General features: G+C 52.7%; 1 protein-coding gene across 1 annotated transcript in view; it reads right to left on the bottom strand.

Moving 5' to 3' along the window:
- Positions 1 to 7,663: 7,663 nt before the first annotated feature.
- SCARA3 (scavenger receptor class A member 3) overlaps positions 7,664 to 18,255 on the bottom strand; it is a 29,853-nt gene continuing 19,261 nt past the window's right edge. Inside the window, exons 5-6 of the mRNA XM_033145231.1 lie at positions 16,662 to 17,705; positions 7,664 to 8,643 (exon numbers count right to left, since the gene is read on the bottom strand). Of these exons, the coding sequence (XP_033001122.1) occupies positions 8,204 to 8,643; positions 16,662 to 17,705 (1,484 nt within the window). The 3' untranslated portion in view covers positions 7,664 to 8,203. The remainder of the gene's footprint in view (positions 8,644 to 16,661; positions 17,706 to 18,255) is intronic.

Raw genomic sequence — 18,255 nt, 5'->3', positions numbered from 1 at the left:
AAGAGTCCACGTCTGTCCACGGAAGCCATGTGGATTTGCAAAGGGGGGTTTATGAGCATGAGGCGTGCTGGTGTGGGCACAGGGGGAGCGTGCCCACGTCTTTGTCAACACGGAGGAGGCGGAAACAGGCCCTCCCCTCTCCCGTTAATACACCACGACCATCTGGCTCGCTGCCTGCTCAATACTGTCCTTGGGACTAATAGGGCAGAAGGCAGGGAGCCTGGCAGTAGGTGGCGCTAGAGACAACGACAGGCAGAGACTTCCAATTCTAGTTTGGTCCCCTTTCCTACTCCTCCCTGCTGCAAGGGCAACACAGAGATGATGAAGGAGGAGGAAGATGGTTGGCGGGGCCCATAGCAGCCAACTCCTAGGGACTGAGGTCCATTCTGCAGGGGTGTACCAAGGGGAGAGCGGGGTGGCGGCACGCTCCCTGCGCCACGTCTCCAGGGCTGACTGTCAGGGTTGAGCCAGATGAGGAGGAGTGGTGGCAAGCCCCTCCCTGGTGAGGCTGCACCCACGGAAGAACCTGGGGAAATGGAGGAGTTCGTACCTGGAGAAGACTGGTGGCGGCACTCCTCGGAAGAGGAAGAGTCAGATGGAGAGGGGGAAAGACCAGAACAGGAGGAGGAGGAAGTCGAGCCAGAATCAGGCCCTTGTGAGGAGAGAAACAGGCAGGGCCCTTCCCCTCCTCCCTTCTCAGCTGTAGAGCGTAGAGCTGAGAGACGCAGGGAACAATTAGAGGCAGCTGCAACTCGTAAGAGACATGGTTGCAGGCCAGCTACTTAAGAAAGGCTGACTCCTCCCTTCACTAGCACCTGCAACTGCTATGCTGAGTGCATGGTTGCTCTTGCTCGTTCTGTTCCTGACTCCTGGCTTGTTCCTGACCTCGGCTTGTTCCTGACTCCTGGCTTTTCCCTGACTGACTTGGCTGGTTCCTGACTTGGACTGTTCTGACTTCGGCTTCTCCTGATCCCATACTGATACCTGACTTCCGCTGGCTTCTGACCCGGACTGTTCGACCTTGGCTTATCTGACTGTCTGCTGCACTTCAGCACGCCAACTTGTTGGCACCCTAACACTGACAAGGCATGTGGTTTGCCGCCACTGCTGCTCCAGCGCCGTACGGTCGGTGCCGGGATCCTCTGCTCGCGGCTGCAGCCGCATGTAGAGGATCCTCCGTTTGTGGCCGCAGCCGCGAGCAGAGGATCCTGGCACCGTCTGTATGGCGCTGGAATGCCAGCGCCGACAACCTGCTACGTAGCACGCATGCGCAGTGTTACTACGTAGCGACGCATGCGTCATATGTAGCAATGCTGCGCATGTGCGCTATGTAGCGACACCCCGCCCCCGGGTGCACGTCACGTTTGCCGCTCTGGTTGCCCAAGCGGCTTCCTACACCTCTGCCCTTCCGTCCCCCCGATAAAATATTTGAGGGGGCTTCCCCCCAGTTGATGGGCATTGCCATTCAAATGGTCTGTGTGAGAGCTGCATCTCGTGATGGATTGTGTGGGACGGGGCTTACCCCCCCCCAATATTGTATTCAAGTTGGCACCCCTGGCAGGGCCACTCCCTAAAATGGGCATGGTATGAAGGGAAGGCCTTTTCAGTGTTGGCTCCCAGGCTCTGGAAGTCTGTGCAGGAAACAGGCCGGCTCTTTAATAATAATAATAATAATAATAATAATAATAATAATAATTATTATTATTATTATTATTATTATTAGTACCCTGCCCATCTGGCTGGATTTCCCCAGCCACTCTGGGCGGCTTCCAACAAAAATCAGATACAAAAATATCACACATTAAAAACTTCCCTGAAAAGGGCTGCCTTCAGGTTTTTTCTGAATGTCAGGTAGTTGTTTATCTCCTTGACCTGTGATGGGAGGGCGTTCCACAGGGCGGGCGCCACTACCGAGAAGGCCCTCTGCCTGGTTCCCTGTAGTTTTGCTTCTCGCAGTGAGGGAACCGACAGAAGGCCCTCGGCGCTGGATCTCAGTGTCTAGGCAGAACGATGGGGGTGGAGACGCTCCTTCAGGTATACTGGACCGAGGCCGTTTAGGGCTTGAAAGGTCAGCACCAACACTTTGAATTGTGCTCGGAAACGTACTGGGAGCCAATGTAGATCTCTTAGGACCGGTGTTATGTGGTCCCGGCGGCCACTCCCAGTCCCCAGTCTAGCTGCCGCATTCTGGATTAATTGCAGTTTCCGGGTCACCTTCAAAGGTAGCCCCACATAGAGCGCATTGCAGTAGTCCAAGCGGGAGATAACCAGAGCATGCACCACTCTGGTGAGACAGTCCGCGGGCAGGGAGGGTCTCAGCCTGCGTACCAGGTGGAGCTGGTAGACAGCTGCCCTGGACACAGAATTAACCTGTGCCTCCATGGACAGCTGTGAGTCCAAAATGACTCCCAGGCTGCGCACCTGGTCCTTCAGGGGCACAGTTACCCCATTCAGAACCAGGGAATCCTCCACACCTGCCCTCCTCCTGTCCCCCAAAAACAGTACTTCTGTCTTGTCAGGATTCAACCTCAATCCGTTAGCCGCCATCCATCCTCCAACCGCCTCCAGGCACTCACACAGGACCTTCACGGCCTTCACTGGTTCTGATTTGAAAGAGAGGTAGAGCTGGGTATCATCCGCATACTGATGAACACCCAGCCCAAACCCCCTGATGATCTCTCCCAGCGGCTTCATATAGATATTAAAAAGCATGGGGGAGAGGACGGAACCCTGACGCACCCCACAAGTGAGAGCCCAGGGGTCTGAACACTCATCCCACCACCACCACTTTCTGAACACGGCCCAGGAGGAAGGAGCGGAACCACTGTATAACAATGCCTCCAGCTCCCAACCCCTCTAGCCGGTCTAGAAGGATGTTATGGTCGATGGTGTCAAAGGCCGCTGAGAGATCCAGCAGAACCAGGAAACAGCTCTCACCTTTGTCCCTAGCCCGCCGGAGATCATCGACCAACGCGACCAAGGCAGTTTCAGTCCCATGGTGAGGCCTGAATCCCGATTGGAAGGGATCCAAATGGTCCGCTTCTTCCAGGCGTGCCTGGAGTTGTTCAGCAACCACCCGCTCAATCACCTTTGATTTGGGGAGCCTGGTCGAAATGTTGTTTTTGGCAGCTCTAGAACTTTAATCAGTTCTTATGATTGAAGATCTCTGGCTTTTGTTTTTCTCATTCTTGCTCTTTTGTGTTTTATTTATCTTGTCTTTCTTTTTCCGCTTTGCTGGCTGTTGCACCATTTGTGTATTTTGCAATGCCTTGGTCTCTCTCTCTCCCCCCCCCCATTATTATTATTATTTTGTCAAAACTGAAATGCTGGAAGGAAGGAAGGAAGCTCTTTGTTTCAAGCTCTCCTAACCTGCTCTGCTCTTCTAACCTAGCTGGAAGCAGGATGAGGCCTCAGCTGAGGACCTTAGGTGGTGCATGGCTTTACAATTGCCTAGGGTACCAAAATGGAAGGGGCGCTGGCCAGGCTTGGGCGGGACGGGCTAGCCAGCCCCGTCTCGTCCATTGGGGCAAGAAAGATTCCACCTAAACATTAGGAAGAACTTCCTGACAGTAAGAGCTGTTGGACAGTGGAATTTGCTGCCAAGGAGTGTGGTGGAGTCTCCTTCTTTGGAGGTCTTGAAGCGGAGGCTTGACAGCCATCTGTCAGGATGCTTTGATGGTGTTTCCTGCTTGGCAGGGGGTTGGACTGGATGGCCCTTGGGGTCTCTTCCAACTCTACGATTCTAGGATTCTAAGCCTCCGCTTCAAGACCTCCAAAGAAGGAGACTCCACCACACTCCTTGGCAGCAAATTCCACTGTCCAACAGCTCTTACTGTCAGGAAGTTCTTCCTAATGTTTAGGTGGAATCTTCTTTCTTGTAGTTTGATTCCATTGCCCCGTGTCCGCTTCTCTGGAGCAGCAGAAAACAACCTTTCTCCCTCCTCTAGATGACATCCTTTGATATATTTGAACATGGCTATCATATCACCCCTTAACCTTCTCTTCTCCAGCCTAAACATACCCAGCTCCCTAAGCCGTTCCTCATAAGGCATCGCTTCCAGGCCTTGGACCATTTTGGTTGCCCTCCTCTGGACACGTTCCAGCTTGTCAGTATCCTTCTTGAACTGTGGTGCCCAGAACTGGACACAGTATTCCAGGTGAGGTCTGACCAGAGCGGAATACAGTGGTACTATTACTTCCCTTGATCTAGATGCTAAACTCCTATTGATGCAGCCCAGAATTGAATTGGCTTTTTTAGCTGCTGCATCACACTGTTGACTCATGTCAAGTTGATGGTCTGCCAAGACTCCTAGATCCTTTTCAACTCGATGAGAGTGGGGGAAGCTTTATTATATACAGCTTAGCTCCAACTGTCTGAAATGCCATATTCCCTTGCATGAACCTACCCAGGCCCTGAGGTCTTCTCCAGCCTCCCAGGGCTGCTTGGTGGAAATGTTGGAGAGGCAACTTTGGAACTCCCTGCCTAGAGAAACTAGACTGCTTTCCTCCTTGTTGTCTTTCCACTGGTAGGTGAAGACTTTCTTCTTCCATCAGGCCTTAAGGAACTGGCTTGTTTTTAAGGAAAGGGCCTGCAGCAACGCTGTGCTGCTGCTGCTATTATGATGATTGTTACTATTATCATTTTTTAAATTTCTATACCGTCCTTCATCCAAGGATCATGGGGTGGTTTACAATAGAAAAAGACAAAAATGCATAGCACAGTAACAAACAAAGAATTGTCTGTATATTAATAGATCTACCAGAACTTAATTACTGTTTAATTATTATCTTCCCCACTTGTTTTGGGTTTTATCTGTGTTGTTTTAAATTTTGTGAGCCGCCTTGAGGGAAAAGCTGGGATAAATGGAATGAAAATATGGGTATGTCACACGTCCTTTGCCAGTGAGTATGAAAGAGCCCCCCCCATATATCAAAGGTGAACAGGGACCCCTGACCATTAGGTCCAGTCGTGTCCGACTCTGGGGTCGCGGCGCTCATCTCGCTTTACTGGCCGAGGGAGCCGGCGTACAGCTTCTGGGTCATGTGGCCAGCATGACTAAGCCGCTTCTGGCGAACAGGTACCTATTTATCTACTTGCACTCTGACGTGCTTTCGAACTGCTAGGTTGGCAGGAGCTGGGACAGAACAACGGGAGCTCGCCCCGTCGCGGGGATTCAAACCGCTGACCTTCTGATTGGCAAGCCCTAGGCTCAGTGGTTTAACCCACAGTGCCACCCACGTCAAACTCTTTATGAAGCCTTTAAACAGCTTTCTGGTGGAATGCAGGCAACCAGGTGGGTCCCCTTTGCCCTCTGTCTCTCCTTAGTTTTAGGGTGCTCCCCCCCGCCCTGCACCCAAGGGAGTCAGGCAATGAGGCTCGTACATCCGTATCTTTATTGGTCTTGGAATTATACATGTGGCTGCTGTTACATGATACATGGACACCAGGGTTACACATCGGCGGGGGACTGATGACGCAAACCAGCTGCACCATGGAACGGGCGCACGGGGATGCATGCGCGCACAGAAACAACACAACACGCACGCAGCAGGAAGCACTGCAACCGATCCTCACAACACACACACAGCTGTCGCAAGAACGGGCAGCCTTGTGGGGCAACAATATTTTGGAGGGTGAATATAATCTTGCCCCCCACAGTCCTTTGCATCACTGCAGAGGGTACATTGGGGGCACCTTTTGGGATTGTGGGGTGCACGTGTGCATCCTTTTTGGGGTGTCTGCAGCTGCCTCCAGCCCACTGAGGTCTTCCTCAGCCAGAGCTGGCATGTTGGCGCACTGCCCGCTCCTCATCCAGGCTGACCTGCGGGTGGTGGGGCACCAGTTCCTGAAACGGGGGCCGGGGGGTGGGTGGTTCACCGTGCGAAGGTGAGAGAGGCTAGAACACGCTTGTATATATTCTGTGGATCCAGCCCAGAAGGTCAGACGGAATTCTGTATCCTCTCCATGTGAAAGGTTCCGGGTTCAATCTCTGGCAGGATCGGCAGCAGGTTCTGGAGGAAAAACCCTCCTCTGGCCCGAGTCCCTGGAGAGTCATAGAATCATAGAATCATAGAGTTGGAAGAGACCACAAGGGCCATCCAGTCCAACCCCCTGCCAAGCAGGAAACACCATCAAAGCATTCCTGACAGGTGGCTGTCAAGCCTCCGCTTAAAGACCTCCAAAGAAGGAGACTCCACCACACTCCTTGGCAGCAAATTCCACTGCCGAACAGCTCTTACTGTCAGGAAGTTCTTCCTAATGTTTAGGTGGAATCTTCTTTCTTGTAGTTTGAATCCATTGCCCCGTGTCCGCTTCTCTGGAGCAGCAGAAAACAACCTTTCACCCTCCTCTATATGACATCCTTTTATATATTTGAACATGGCTATCAGATCACCCCTTAACCTTCTCTTCTCCAGGCTAAACATACCCAGCTCCCTAAGCCGTTCCTCATAAGGCATCGTTTCCAGGCCTTGGACCATTTTGGTTGCCCTCCTCTGGGCACGTTCCAGCTTGTCAGTATCCTTCTTGAACTGGGGTGCCCAGAACTGGACACAGTATTCCAGGTGAGGTCTGACCAGAGCGGAATACAGTGGTACTATTGCTTCCCTTGATCTAGATGCTATACTCCTATTGATGCAGCCCAGAATTGCATTGGCTTTTTTAGCTGCTGCATCACACTGTTGACTCATGTCAAGTTGATGGTCTACCAATCTCCTCCTGACTTGGGATAAGGCCGCCTCCTCAGGACATCACTGGAGGCTTTTAAGCAGGGGCTGGATGGCCACCTGTTAGGGATTATTCAGCTGTAAATCCTGCATTGCAGGGGGTTGGGCTAGATGGCCCTCGGGGGTCCCTTCCAACTCTGCAGTTCTGTCCTATGATTCTGTGATTCTGGACAACGGAGGTGTTGCCCTGCCTTGCTCCCTGAGAGGCTGGGGATGAGGAAGACCACTGGGTTCATGGGAATTGCTCCCCCCTCTACCCGGACGTGCCGTTGGGGATTCAACCCGAGACGTTCTGCATGCAAGGCAGCTGCTCTGCTCCCTTAGTGAATGACAAGGCCATCTCCAAACCTGCCTTGCAGTGTGGCTGACTACTCTGACGGCCAGCAGCTCTGCCTAAAAGGGCCTTGTGCAAAGCAAGACATCCATCCCTGATCTGCTGCCTTTCAGCTGGAGAGTCCAGAGATCAAACCTGAGGCCTTCTTCTGCATGCAAAGCCTGGGCTCTACCAATGAACTACGGCCTGTCCTAACCAGCTCTCCTTTTCTGCTGCTGTGGGAGAAACAGGAATCGTGGGGAAACAGCCTGTGGACGTTCTACTGGGAGCGCTGAACATCTGTGCCGCCTGCCCTGCTTCTTTCCTTTCTGCAAAAACCTGCATCTAGAAATGTAGCAGCTAAGGCTTTTCCTGCCATGGGAGCAAGAGGGAGGAAGAGTATCACCAGTTTAGAAGAGCCTACTGGGTCAGGTCAGTGGCCCATGCAGTCCAGAATCCTGTTCTCAAAGTGGCCAACTAGATACCTTAATGGGAAGACTGTAAGCAGGATCCGAGTGTGAGAGCCCTCTCCCCTCCTGCGACTTCCAGCAACGGGTATTCAGAAGCATCGCTGCCTCTGACTGTGCAGCCATCCAAGTTGGCAGCCATCTCCAGTGGGAGGGAGTTCCATAGCTTAACTGTGCGTTTTCATGTGCTAAAAGGCGCAGGAGCAGGGCAAGGGGAAAAGGTGGCAACCTTTCGCACGCACATATGCACACACCCAAATCTACACATGTACACATTTTGCTCTTCCACTGCAATGGAAAACACCCTCCCTTCTTTCCCCGGCTCTCGCGTAGGTTGACCAAAGGAGTCAAATAGCCAGGGATCTGGTGATCTGTTTAGCGGCTGGATCTCAGTGGTCCTGGGGCGGCAGTAGGGGGGGGGAGCGGAGGGCAAAGAAGGTGCTTGAGACAAGGCGGGAGGGTGGCTGGAGGTTAGCAGCTGCAACTCTTTGCCTTGGGTGGTTCTCCAGTTTCCCCGAAGCTGCTGCAAACGGTGCCCTGAACTGTGCAGAATAAATGAGGGCAGGAGCTGGGGTGGTGGGTCTGCACCTTCCATGGGTGTGGGGGGCAGGTGCCTGCAGTAGAAAAGAGTCTGTCCGTCTGCCCACCTCCAACACATCAACCACCAGCCCTTTTGTATGGGGGACAAAGGAACTGCTCACATTCCCGGGGGTCCCGGGGGCCCTGGTAACCCCGGCCGACCCTGAATCCCAGGGTCCCCTTTTGGCCCGGTTGGCCCAATGGGGCCTGGTGGCCCCATTTTCCCTGGGATGCCCGGCTTCCCCTGCAGCCCAGGAGGTCCAAGTGGTCCCGGTGGCCCCCCAGGCCCTGGGGCCCCCACATCGCCCTTGGGGCCCGCTTGCCCTTTGGCGCCCCCTTGTCCGAAGCTTCCCTTGGCCCCTTTGAAGCCAGGGAGGCCTTTTGCGCCCATGGGGCCCCTCTCGCCTGGAGGGCCTGGGTTGCCCGGGGGGCCCTGGGCTCCTGGGGGCCCAGGTGGCCCCAGGCTCCCGGAGTCGCCTTTTGCTCCTCTGCTCCCGGTCGGCCCTTTGACGCCAACATCGCCTCTGAATCCTCGAGGGCCGGGGGGGCCAGGGACACCTGGAGAGGAAGAGAGGGAAATATAGGGAGGGGTCAGCAACAGCAAACTATGCAACAACATCTAGGGCAGTGTACCACTATGAGATTGTGGTGGGGGGTCAGTCTGGATGATGCCCCGAGTCCCCTTTCCAATTTTTGGCCTCCTGTGCCCAGAGAGGCTTGGGATCCTATAGAAGACATTGATGAACTGTACAAGTTTCTTTGTAAGAAAAACGACCACTTTAGTGTCGTCATCAGCATCCCAAAATAATGGTCCGAGTTGTAAGAGCTACAGCTAAGTGCTGGGGCCCTTCAGTGTCTGGAGGCGGTTGGAGGACGGATGGCAGCCAACAGATTGAGGTTGAATCCTGACAAGACAGAAGTACTGTTTTGGGGGGACAGTGGGTGGGTGGGTGTGGTGGACTCCCTGGTTCTGAATGGGGCAACTGTGCCCCTGAAGGATCAGGAGTGCAGCTGGACTCACAGCTGTCCATGGAGGCGCAGGTTAATTCTGTGTCCAGGGTGGCTGTCTACCAGCTCCATCTGGTACGCAGGCTGGGACCCTCCCTGCCCGCAGACTGTCTCGCCAGAGTGGTGCATGCTCTGGTTATCTCCTGCTTGGACTACTGCAATGCACTCTATGTGGGGCTACCTTTGAAGGGGACCCAGAGACTACAACTAATCCAGATTGTGGCAGCTAGACTGGTGACTGGGAGTGGCTGCCGAGACCATATAACACCAGTCCTGAAAGACTTACATTGGCTCCCGGTACGTTTCCGAGCACAATTCAAAGTGTTGGTGCTGACCTTGAAAGCCCTAAATGGCTTCGGTCCAGTATACCTGAAGGAGCGTCTCCACCCCCATCGTCCAGCCCGGACACTGAGATCCAGCGCCGAGGGCCTTCTGGCGGTTCCCTCCCTGTGAGAAGTGAGGTTACAGGGAACCAGGCAGAGGGCCTTCTCGGTGGTGGCACCTGCCCTGTGGAATGCCCTCCCACCAGATATCAAAGAGAAAAACAACTACCACACTTTTAGAAGACATCTGAAGCGCTGTTCAGGAAAGTTTGTAATGTTTGATCTTTTATCCGGTTTTTAATGTCCTGTTGGGAGCTGCCCAGAGTGGCAGGGGAAACCCAGCCAGATGGGCGGTGTATAAATAAGTTGTTGTTCTTGTTGTTGTTGTTGTTGTTGTTAATGGGTGGGCCATTTCTCCAGACCCTTCACCCAGCTGCAAGGTGGGAGAACATGAGCCAGAGTTTTTGGGGTGTGAGTTGAGCCGGAAGCAGGCTGGGAGCTGGAGACACAGAGACCTGCTTGCTCTGTGTTGGGAGACAGGGCAGTGTTGGTCTCCTATGGTGGGAAGCTGGGAGAATAAAATAAGGATCATAGAATCCTAGAGTTGGAAGAGACCACAAGGGCCATCCAGTCCAACCCCCTGCCAAGATCCCAGGTGAAAGCTGGGAGGGGCTACTACCTTTTCCTAGAAACATAGAATCTTAGAGTTGGAAGGGCACCCAGGGGTCATCTAGCCCAACCCCCTTCGAGGCAGGAATCTCCACTAAACTAACTTGTGGGAGGTAAAGGACGACATGTTCTGTTTGTATTTTCCATAGCTGATCTTGTTTTTTATTTACATTCGTATCTTTGAGCACCATGGGGCAAGAAAAACCCTTTAATAAAAATCTTAATAGACAAGCAGAATGCCCTGCTAACCGCGGGATAACCAGTGCCTCTTTTTTTGGAAAAAGGTGCCACACTTTTAACATTCTGGGGAAATGTGATGTTACTGCGTACAGCCTTGAGTACCCCCAGGAAAAAAGCACTAGGGGGTAAGTCTTGCTTGTCGCAGTGTCCTCTGATCTTCCCACAAACCAATCAGAACGACTGCTGAATAAATAGAGCTGAGGTCAAGTAATCTCTGTGCAAACAAATTGGGCCAAATGCTCCTGGAACAGGTCATTTGGAATCAACCTGTGCAGAATGCGGCCTCTAGCAACCCCCCTCTGGAGGGTTCGACAGAAGCAAAGCAGTCTTGCTGAGATTCTTGGCTCTTTTGCTCTCCTCTAGGATTTGGAAGCTGAGCCGGGACATTTGCAAACAAACAGGTCTTTCTGCAACATGTCACGGGCACCTGTGATGTTCTCCTTGCCAAACTGAGGGTGAAGAGGGGAGGATCCAGCCTGGGAGTGTTTGAATCTGGCTACCTGGCTGGGAGGGTCTGGGAACTCAATGTGCTCAGAGATCAACAGCAGCCTCAGCTCCCACCCAGAGAAAGCCAAAGAAAACCTCCAGGAGGTTCGCCCCCCCCCCCAGCTGGCGTTTGCAAGCTCATAGCCCTGCCGGTTTGGGATGCAATCCTGTATTGACTCAGACCATTCTGCCAGGCCACGCACATAACTGGCCAGCCTGAGGCGGTACCCAGGGGTGGTTCTGCCTTGCGCCAGCTCGCTGTGCATTGCACTCTTTTTCCATAGCAATAAAAAATATAAAAATAACAGAGCTCAGCAGCAGGAAGGATAAACAGCACTCGGAGCAGCTGGGCCAGGGAAGTGGGGGAACATTGCTGAAGCTGCGGCAACAGGGCAGCTCCTAAGAGGGTCGAGACTTAAGGGAGGTGGGGGGCGAAGGTCCCGGCTTGGCACCCTAAATCTACGGCTTTGTTTGATCGAAGGCTCAGCTCCAAAATCAGGAACTCTGTCCTGAAAGGTGCATGGAAGAAATAAAGAGGGACTCTGAGCATATGCAGAGTGCTCTCATCACTAAGTAATTATTGCCAGCTTCCAGGCAGCTAGGGAGACTCAGACCAGTATCAGACTTGGTCCACTGCATCAATTCTAGGAAGCCAATGGTTGGTCTAGCCCAGCATCCTGTTCTCACAGGAGCCAATCAGATACCTGCGAGAAACCTCTGCCAGCTGGATTTGAACACAAGAGCAACACTCTTCCCTCCTGGGATTTCCAGCAACTGGGCTTCAGAAGCATTGCTGTCTCTGACTGTGGAGGCAGAGCTAGTGGCATCGACAGCCCTCTCCTCCTTCACGAATTTGTCCAATCCTCTTTCAAAGGCATCTAGGTTGGTGGCCATCACGGCCTCCAGTGGAAGTCAGTTCCACAGTTTAACTATGCACAGGCCCAGGTCTGGAATTTCGGCAGCGCGCAAAAAGTCCAATGCGCTGAGACGACAGCCGTAGCAGCAGCAGCAGCAGCGATTCGCCTTGGGGGGGGGGGTCTGAGCAGATCCTCGCATTGCAGCAGGGTCCCCCTCTCACGCCACAGACTTCCACTCCCTGCTGCAATGTGTGAAGCATCTTTCTAAAAGGCAAACCCTCTTTCTTTCCACCCCAGGAGGCCGGAGTCACAGCCAGAGCGCTGACACTCAGCTGCTTCTAATCAAAGGCCCGTGTGTTTTTATGATGCAGGTTGCAGGGCTTGTCAAATGGCAACCGGCTGCGGGGACCATGTCCTTAATGCTGCTGCGTCCGAACGGCGCACTCATGTGCGAACAGATGAAGGAAGGCTGGCATTGTGCCTTGTCTCTGGCCCACTTAATGCCTAGGTCACTCATGGCCTGGCAGCATTTTCAAGGGATTGTTGTTCTTCAGTCGTTCAGTCGTGTCCGACTCTTCGTGACCCCATGGACCAGAGCACACCAGGCACGCCTGTCTTTGCAAATCCTGTCTTAAGGGAGTATATGTGTGTGAATAGGGTGAGCCTGTGACCTGGACTCAGGAACTAGAGTATTGACCATCACAAAAGAATGGCCAGGCTGCCCAGGCAATGCAATCAGTGACCATTATCAGATATCCTGGGGACCCCATGGACCAGAGCGCGCCAGGCACTCCTGTCTTCCACTGCCTCCTGCAGTTTGACCAAACTCATGCCAGTCGCTTCGAGAACACTGTCCAACCATCTCGTCCTCTGTCATCCCCTCCTCCTCCTCCTCCTAATTTCAAGGGATTAGATAAGGTAAAAGTCAAGGACCCCGGGACGGTTAAGTCCAGTCAAAGGCGACTATGGGGTTGCAGCGCTCATCTCGCTTTCAGGCCGAGGGAGCTGGCATTTGTCCACAGACAGCTTTCTGGGTTGTATGGCCAGCATGACTAAACTGTTTCTGGCACAACGGGACACTGTGATGGAAACCAGAGCGCACAGAAATGCTGTTAACATTCCCGCCACAGTGGTACCTATTTATCTACTTGCACTGCTGTGCTTTCGAACTGCTAGATTGGCAGAAGATGGGACAGAGCAACGGGAGCTCACCCCGTCGCAGGGATTTGAACCGCCGACCTTCCGATCAGCAAGCGCAAGAGGCTCAGTGATTTAGACCACAGCGCCACCAGCTCCTTCAAGGGATTAGGTGGCAGCCTGGCAGCAGATCAGCCCACAAATGGTTGAGGGAATTGGGGATGTTTAGCCTGGATAATTATGGTGAATTATGGTGCTGGAGGAGACTCTTGAGAGTCCCATGGACTGCAAGAAGATCAAACCTATCCATTCTCAAAGAAATCAGCCCTGAGTGCTCACTAGAAAGACAGATCCTGAAGTTGAGGCTCCAGTACTTTGGCCACCTCGTGAGAAGAGAAGACTCCCTGGAAAAGACCCTGATGTTGGGAAAGATGGAGGGCACAAGGAGAAGGGGACGACAGAGGATGAGATGGTTGGACAGTGTTCTCGAAGCGACTGGCATGAGTTTGGCCAAACTGCGGGAGGCAGTGGAGGATAGGCGTGCCTGGCGTGCTCTGGTCCATGGGGTCACGAAGAGTCGGACACGACTGAACGACTGAACAACAACAGCCTGGATAAAAGAAGTGAAAATCTTCACACTGAAAGGTGAAATGACAGACTGAAAGGTGACATGACAGACAACCTTCACACACCTTAAGGGCTGTCCTGTCCCATGGAAGATGGAGCAAGCTTTTCTGCTGCTCCAGTGGGGAGGATCTGAACCAATGGCTTCAAATTGCAAGAAAGGAGATTCCGACTAAACCTTCGGAAGAACCTTCGGATGGTAAGAGCCATTGGACAGTGGGACCGACTCCCTCAGAAGGTGATGAACTCTCCTTCATTGGAGGTTTTTAAGCAGAGACTGGATCCATCAAGGATTCTTTAGCAGTGATTCCTGCACCACTGTGGTTTCGACTAGATGACATTTGGAGGTCCCTTCCAACTCCACAATCCTATGATAATATTCCCAGCAGGAGTTTCTGCCTGCACATTAATCCTCCATCGATCATCTTTGGCCTAAAAGAAGCAAGTTTGGAAACTCGTTCTTTTCCTGCAAGTCACCAAGTGAACGGATGACTTTAATCAGCTGAAATGAGCACATATCTTCTTATGCTCCTGCGACCACCGTAGATTGGAGCTGAAAGGGCAACCCAACATGACACATTGTCTGAACAGTTACAGGTAGGTAGCCGTGTTGGTCTGCCATAGTCAAAATAAAATAAAATAAAATAAATCCTTCCAGTAGCACCTTAGAGACCAACTAAGTTTGTTCTTGGTATGAGCTTTCGTGTGCATGCACACTTCTTCAGATACATGATGCATGCACACAAAAGCTCATACCAAGAACAAACTCAGTTGGTCTCTAAGGTGCTACTGGAAGGATTTTTTTATTTTTTATATTGTATTGTCTGAACAGGCATTTCTTCTGCTGCTGGGGACCCCGCAACTTATATTCCTGAGATGGGGAAGCAGATCTTTCCCATGAGGAAAAGTTGCAGAGTTTGGAGGCTTTTTAGTTTAGAGGAAAAGCAAGAAGGAGGTGACATGATAGAAAGTTAGAAAATTGTGCCTGGTGCGATCTCATTGTACTGGTTGTCTGTTTGCTTCCATGCAGGGTTTTTAATAGCTATTCTGGTTGGTGAATCTGGAATAATAGCAGGCTATCCAAGGCAACTAAAATGACTGAGAGGCTGGAGTGGCTCCCTTACGAAGAACGGTTTGGGACTTTTTGGCTTTGAGAAACAGCGAGGAAGATGTGACACGATAGAAGTTTACAGAATTAAGCATGGCATGGAGAAAGTGGAGGGAGGGAGGATTTTGTTTCTCCGTCTCCTGACGCTAGAACTCTTGGTCATCCACTGAAGCTGAATGCTTGAAGATTCAGGACAGATTAAAGAAAGGACTTCTTCATGCAGCGCAGAATTACTCTGTGGAACTCCCTGCCACAGGAGGCAGGGATGGCCACCAACCTGGATGACTTCAAAAGAGGGTGAGATAAATTCATGAAGGACAGGGCAATTGATGGCTACCAGCTATCACACTTGGAGGCCGCAATGCTTCGGAGTCCAGCAGATTTCCTTATGTTCTTTTCTTATATTATGGAAACCCACTTTGATTAGTCCCCGAATGAAGTTTGTTTCAAGTGGCCAGCAGCTGATGGGAAAGACAGCTCTTCAAATTGGCAAAAACAAGCTTATGAAATATTAGAGGTTGTCGCCCAAGCTCGTGACTCATCTATTTATTTGGGTTTTGCAGACCAAATAAACCTGCCCTGGAGATTCAGGAGAGGCTGCAAAAATCCAAAGCCACGCATCGAAAGCAGCCTTTACCATTCTGCTCCATGGGTGGCTGGGTGACTAGAGTGGCCCCCAGGGGTCCACAGTGTGCAGGTCAGGATCTAGGCCTCCCTGAGTCCGAACTGGATCACCTGGGGTCACGAGAACCCCTGGGGCAGTGAGGGCATAGAGTCCCTGCACAAGAGCTGGCCATGGGGGCAGGGAAAATGTCTTTCATTATTTCATTAATAATAATAATAATAATAATAATAATAATAATAATAATAATAATAATATATTTATACCCCAGCCACTCTGGGCGGCTTCCAACAGACCATTAAAATGCAATAATCTATTAAACATTAAAAGCTTCCCTAAAGAGTGCTGCCTTCAGATGTCTCCTAAAAGTCTGGTAGTTGGTTTTCTCTTTGACATCTGGTGGGAGGGCGTTCCACAGGGCGGGCGCCACTACCGAGAAGGCCCTCTGCCTGGTTCCCTGTAACTTGGCTTTTCATAGTGAGGGAACCGCCAGAAGGCCCTCGGCGCTGGACCTCAGTGTCCGGGCTGAACGATGGGGGTGGAGACGCTCCTTCAGGTATACTGGACCGAGGCCGTTTAGGGCTTTAAAGGTCAGCACCAACACTTTGAATTGTGCTTCCGGCATTTGGGAGCTGAAATGTGTAATGGCCTGGGACTCGGGCTTGGACTCAGAACCGGAGGAGGCTCAGTCCGCGTCGGGTCCTCTGCTGCAGGCATCAGCTGAACCTAGTCTGGGGCCTGATCCTGAAGGGCCTCAGTCTGCTCAGGTTCCCCTGCAACAAGCACCAGCTGGGCCGAGTCAGGGGCCTGAGTCTGTCCTGGCTCCAGGTTCTGAGGATACCTCATTGCCGTCAGCTGGGTCAGGAGAGGGTGAGGCGGCCCCTGGGTCTAGTAATTCTCCTGTGTCTCCCAAGCTGCAGAGACTCAGGGCTGAGAGAAGGAGGGACCTGAGTACTCGCAGGAGGAGTGCTCGCCTTTAGGCGAGACAGGGCGGTGAGTCATCGGGGGATCGGGACCGGCCATTACCTTATCAGAGATAAAAGGGCGGTCAGACCTCATCCCAGGTTGTGGGAGCAACATTGCTGCTAGCCAGATCCTGTTCCTGACCCTGCCTGGATTCCTGCCCTGCACCCTGCCTCAACCTTGTCGGATTGACCCCCTCGTTGACTCCTTGGACTTTGGACCAGACTTGGACCTCACCTCTTGGATTACCCTCGGGACCAGCACAAAATGTTTTAGTATCAAGGTGTCTGGGAACCAAGTTTCCACTGTAACTGTAACCATTTCAACTAGGCTTTGAACTATCTATGGCCTTTTCGAGTGGGTGAGATCCTTTAATGTATATCCTGTCCCCCGGTTTTAATGTATGCATCTATCGCTTTATTTTCCGTAAGTCGCTTTGAGTCGCCATCACGAAAAGGGCGGCTAATGCATTTAACGAGTAATAATAAAGACAGCCCTGTTCCTCCCGCTTGGCCCCCCCCCCCGACGCCGCTTCTCACCTCGCAAGACGGTGACGTTTCGGAGCATCTGCCCGTGGCGAGTGTCGACCGCCTTCATCTCCTCCATGACCATGGAGAGGTTCCGGATGTCAAAGTCCAGGCGGGCACTGAGAAGGCTGAAGCGCTCCCGCAGGAGGTCGGTGGCGCTGAGCATGAGGCCGACCGACCTGTTCAGGTAGTAGAGCTCCTCGGCGTGCGCATGGAAGCCCAGCGTGCACGAGAGCCGGACGTCGTCCAGGTATTTGAGCATGCTGTGGACGTGGCTGTCGGTGGCGTTGATGTTGGTGAAGATGGTGCTGATCTCGATCTCGTGGGAGGTCATGCGGCCCTCGAGGGTCTCGAACCGCTCGGCCGTCCGGTTCTGAGTGTAGCGGGCGTGGTACTGGAGGTCGTGCATGTTCTCCTCGTGGTCGTCCAGGAAGGAGGAGACGTTGTCCAGCTGCAGCTGGAGGCTCATCACCTGCAAGACCAGATCGTGCATGCCCTCCGAGTTCTGGCCGATCCTCTGCGAGGTGATGCCCAGGCTGGTCTGGATGCCCTTGACCAGTTCCCCGGTTTTGGAGGAGGTGGTCCTCAAGCCCCCCAGCAAGCGGGTGTAGTTCTGCCAGTCGGACACGATCTTCTGCAGCGTCAGGGTCTCCTCGTTCATCTTCCTCTGGATGACGTGCACCCAGTCCGAGGTCTGGCCCACGGTGAAGTTCATCTGCTGCACTGCGGCCTCCATGTCGAAGCGCTCTTGCGACAGCTCCTTCAGCGAGCTGCCCAGCTCAGAAGTGGCCCCCTGCCAGCCCCTCACCTGTGCCAGGAAGAGCGCCAGGCTCTGGTTGACTCGCTGGACGGCGGAGAAGCAACTGTCCACCTCGTCGTTGATCTTGTTGCTGGCCGACGAGAGCTGCTGGTGGGTCTGGCCAGCCCGGTCGAGCAACACCTCCTGCGCCAAGAGCTTCTTCTGAATCTCCTCCAGCTCCTCTTGCAACCTGCTGATCTCCTGTCCCAGCTGGCCGGCATCGTGGCAGAAGGAGCAGTTGCCCGCGGATTTCTGATCTGGATTGGAGGGTGGGGTGCAGAAAGAAAAGAAGGTTGAAGTGTCTGGTTAAACAGCTTCCAGCACATACCCAGCAGCCGACCAGGCCTTGTCCTTCCCCATAGCTGAACTGCAGAATGCACCACCGAAATAAAACTCTGCGAATTTGCCCGATTACTGTGCTCTGTTCTGGTCGCCTCAGCTCAAAAAGGGTATCGAACAGCAGGAAAAGGCACGGAAAAGGGCAACGAGATGGATCAAGTCCCCTATGAAGAAAGGATACAGCATTTGGGGCTTTCTAGTATATGTCAGAAGTTTATAAATTTATGCCTGGCATAGAGGAAGTAGATAGAGAAAAGTATTTTTCTCTCTCTCTAGCATAAGACTAGCATTCACAGACATCAAATGAAGCTGGATTCAGCATTCATGCAGTGCAGAGTTAAACTGTGGAACTCCCTCCCACAGGAGGCAGTGATGGTCACAAACCTAAATGGCTTTGAAAGAGGAGAAGGGGGGGGGGCCTTCAGTGGCTGTTAGCCAGGAGATGGCTCTGCTCTGCCTCTGCAGCTG

Source organism: Lacerta agilis, chromosome 3 (genome assembly GCF_009819535.1).
Source record: "Lacerta agilis isolate rLacAgi1 chromosome 3, rLacAgi1.pri, whole genome shotgun sequence".
NCBI lineage: Eukaryota > Metazoa > Chordata > Lepidosauria > Squamata > Lacertidae > Lacerta > Lacerta agilis.
Note: the sequence above shows the minus strand (reverse complement) of the source record. Positions and strands in the feature narration are given on the sequence as shown.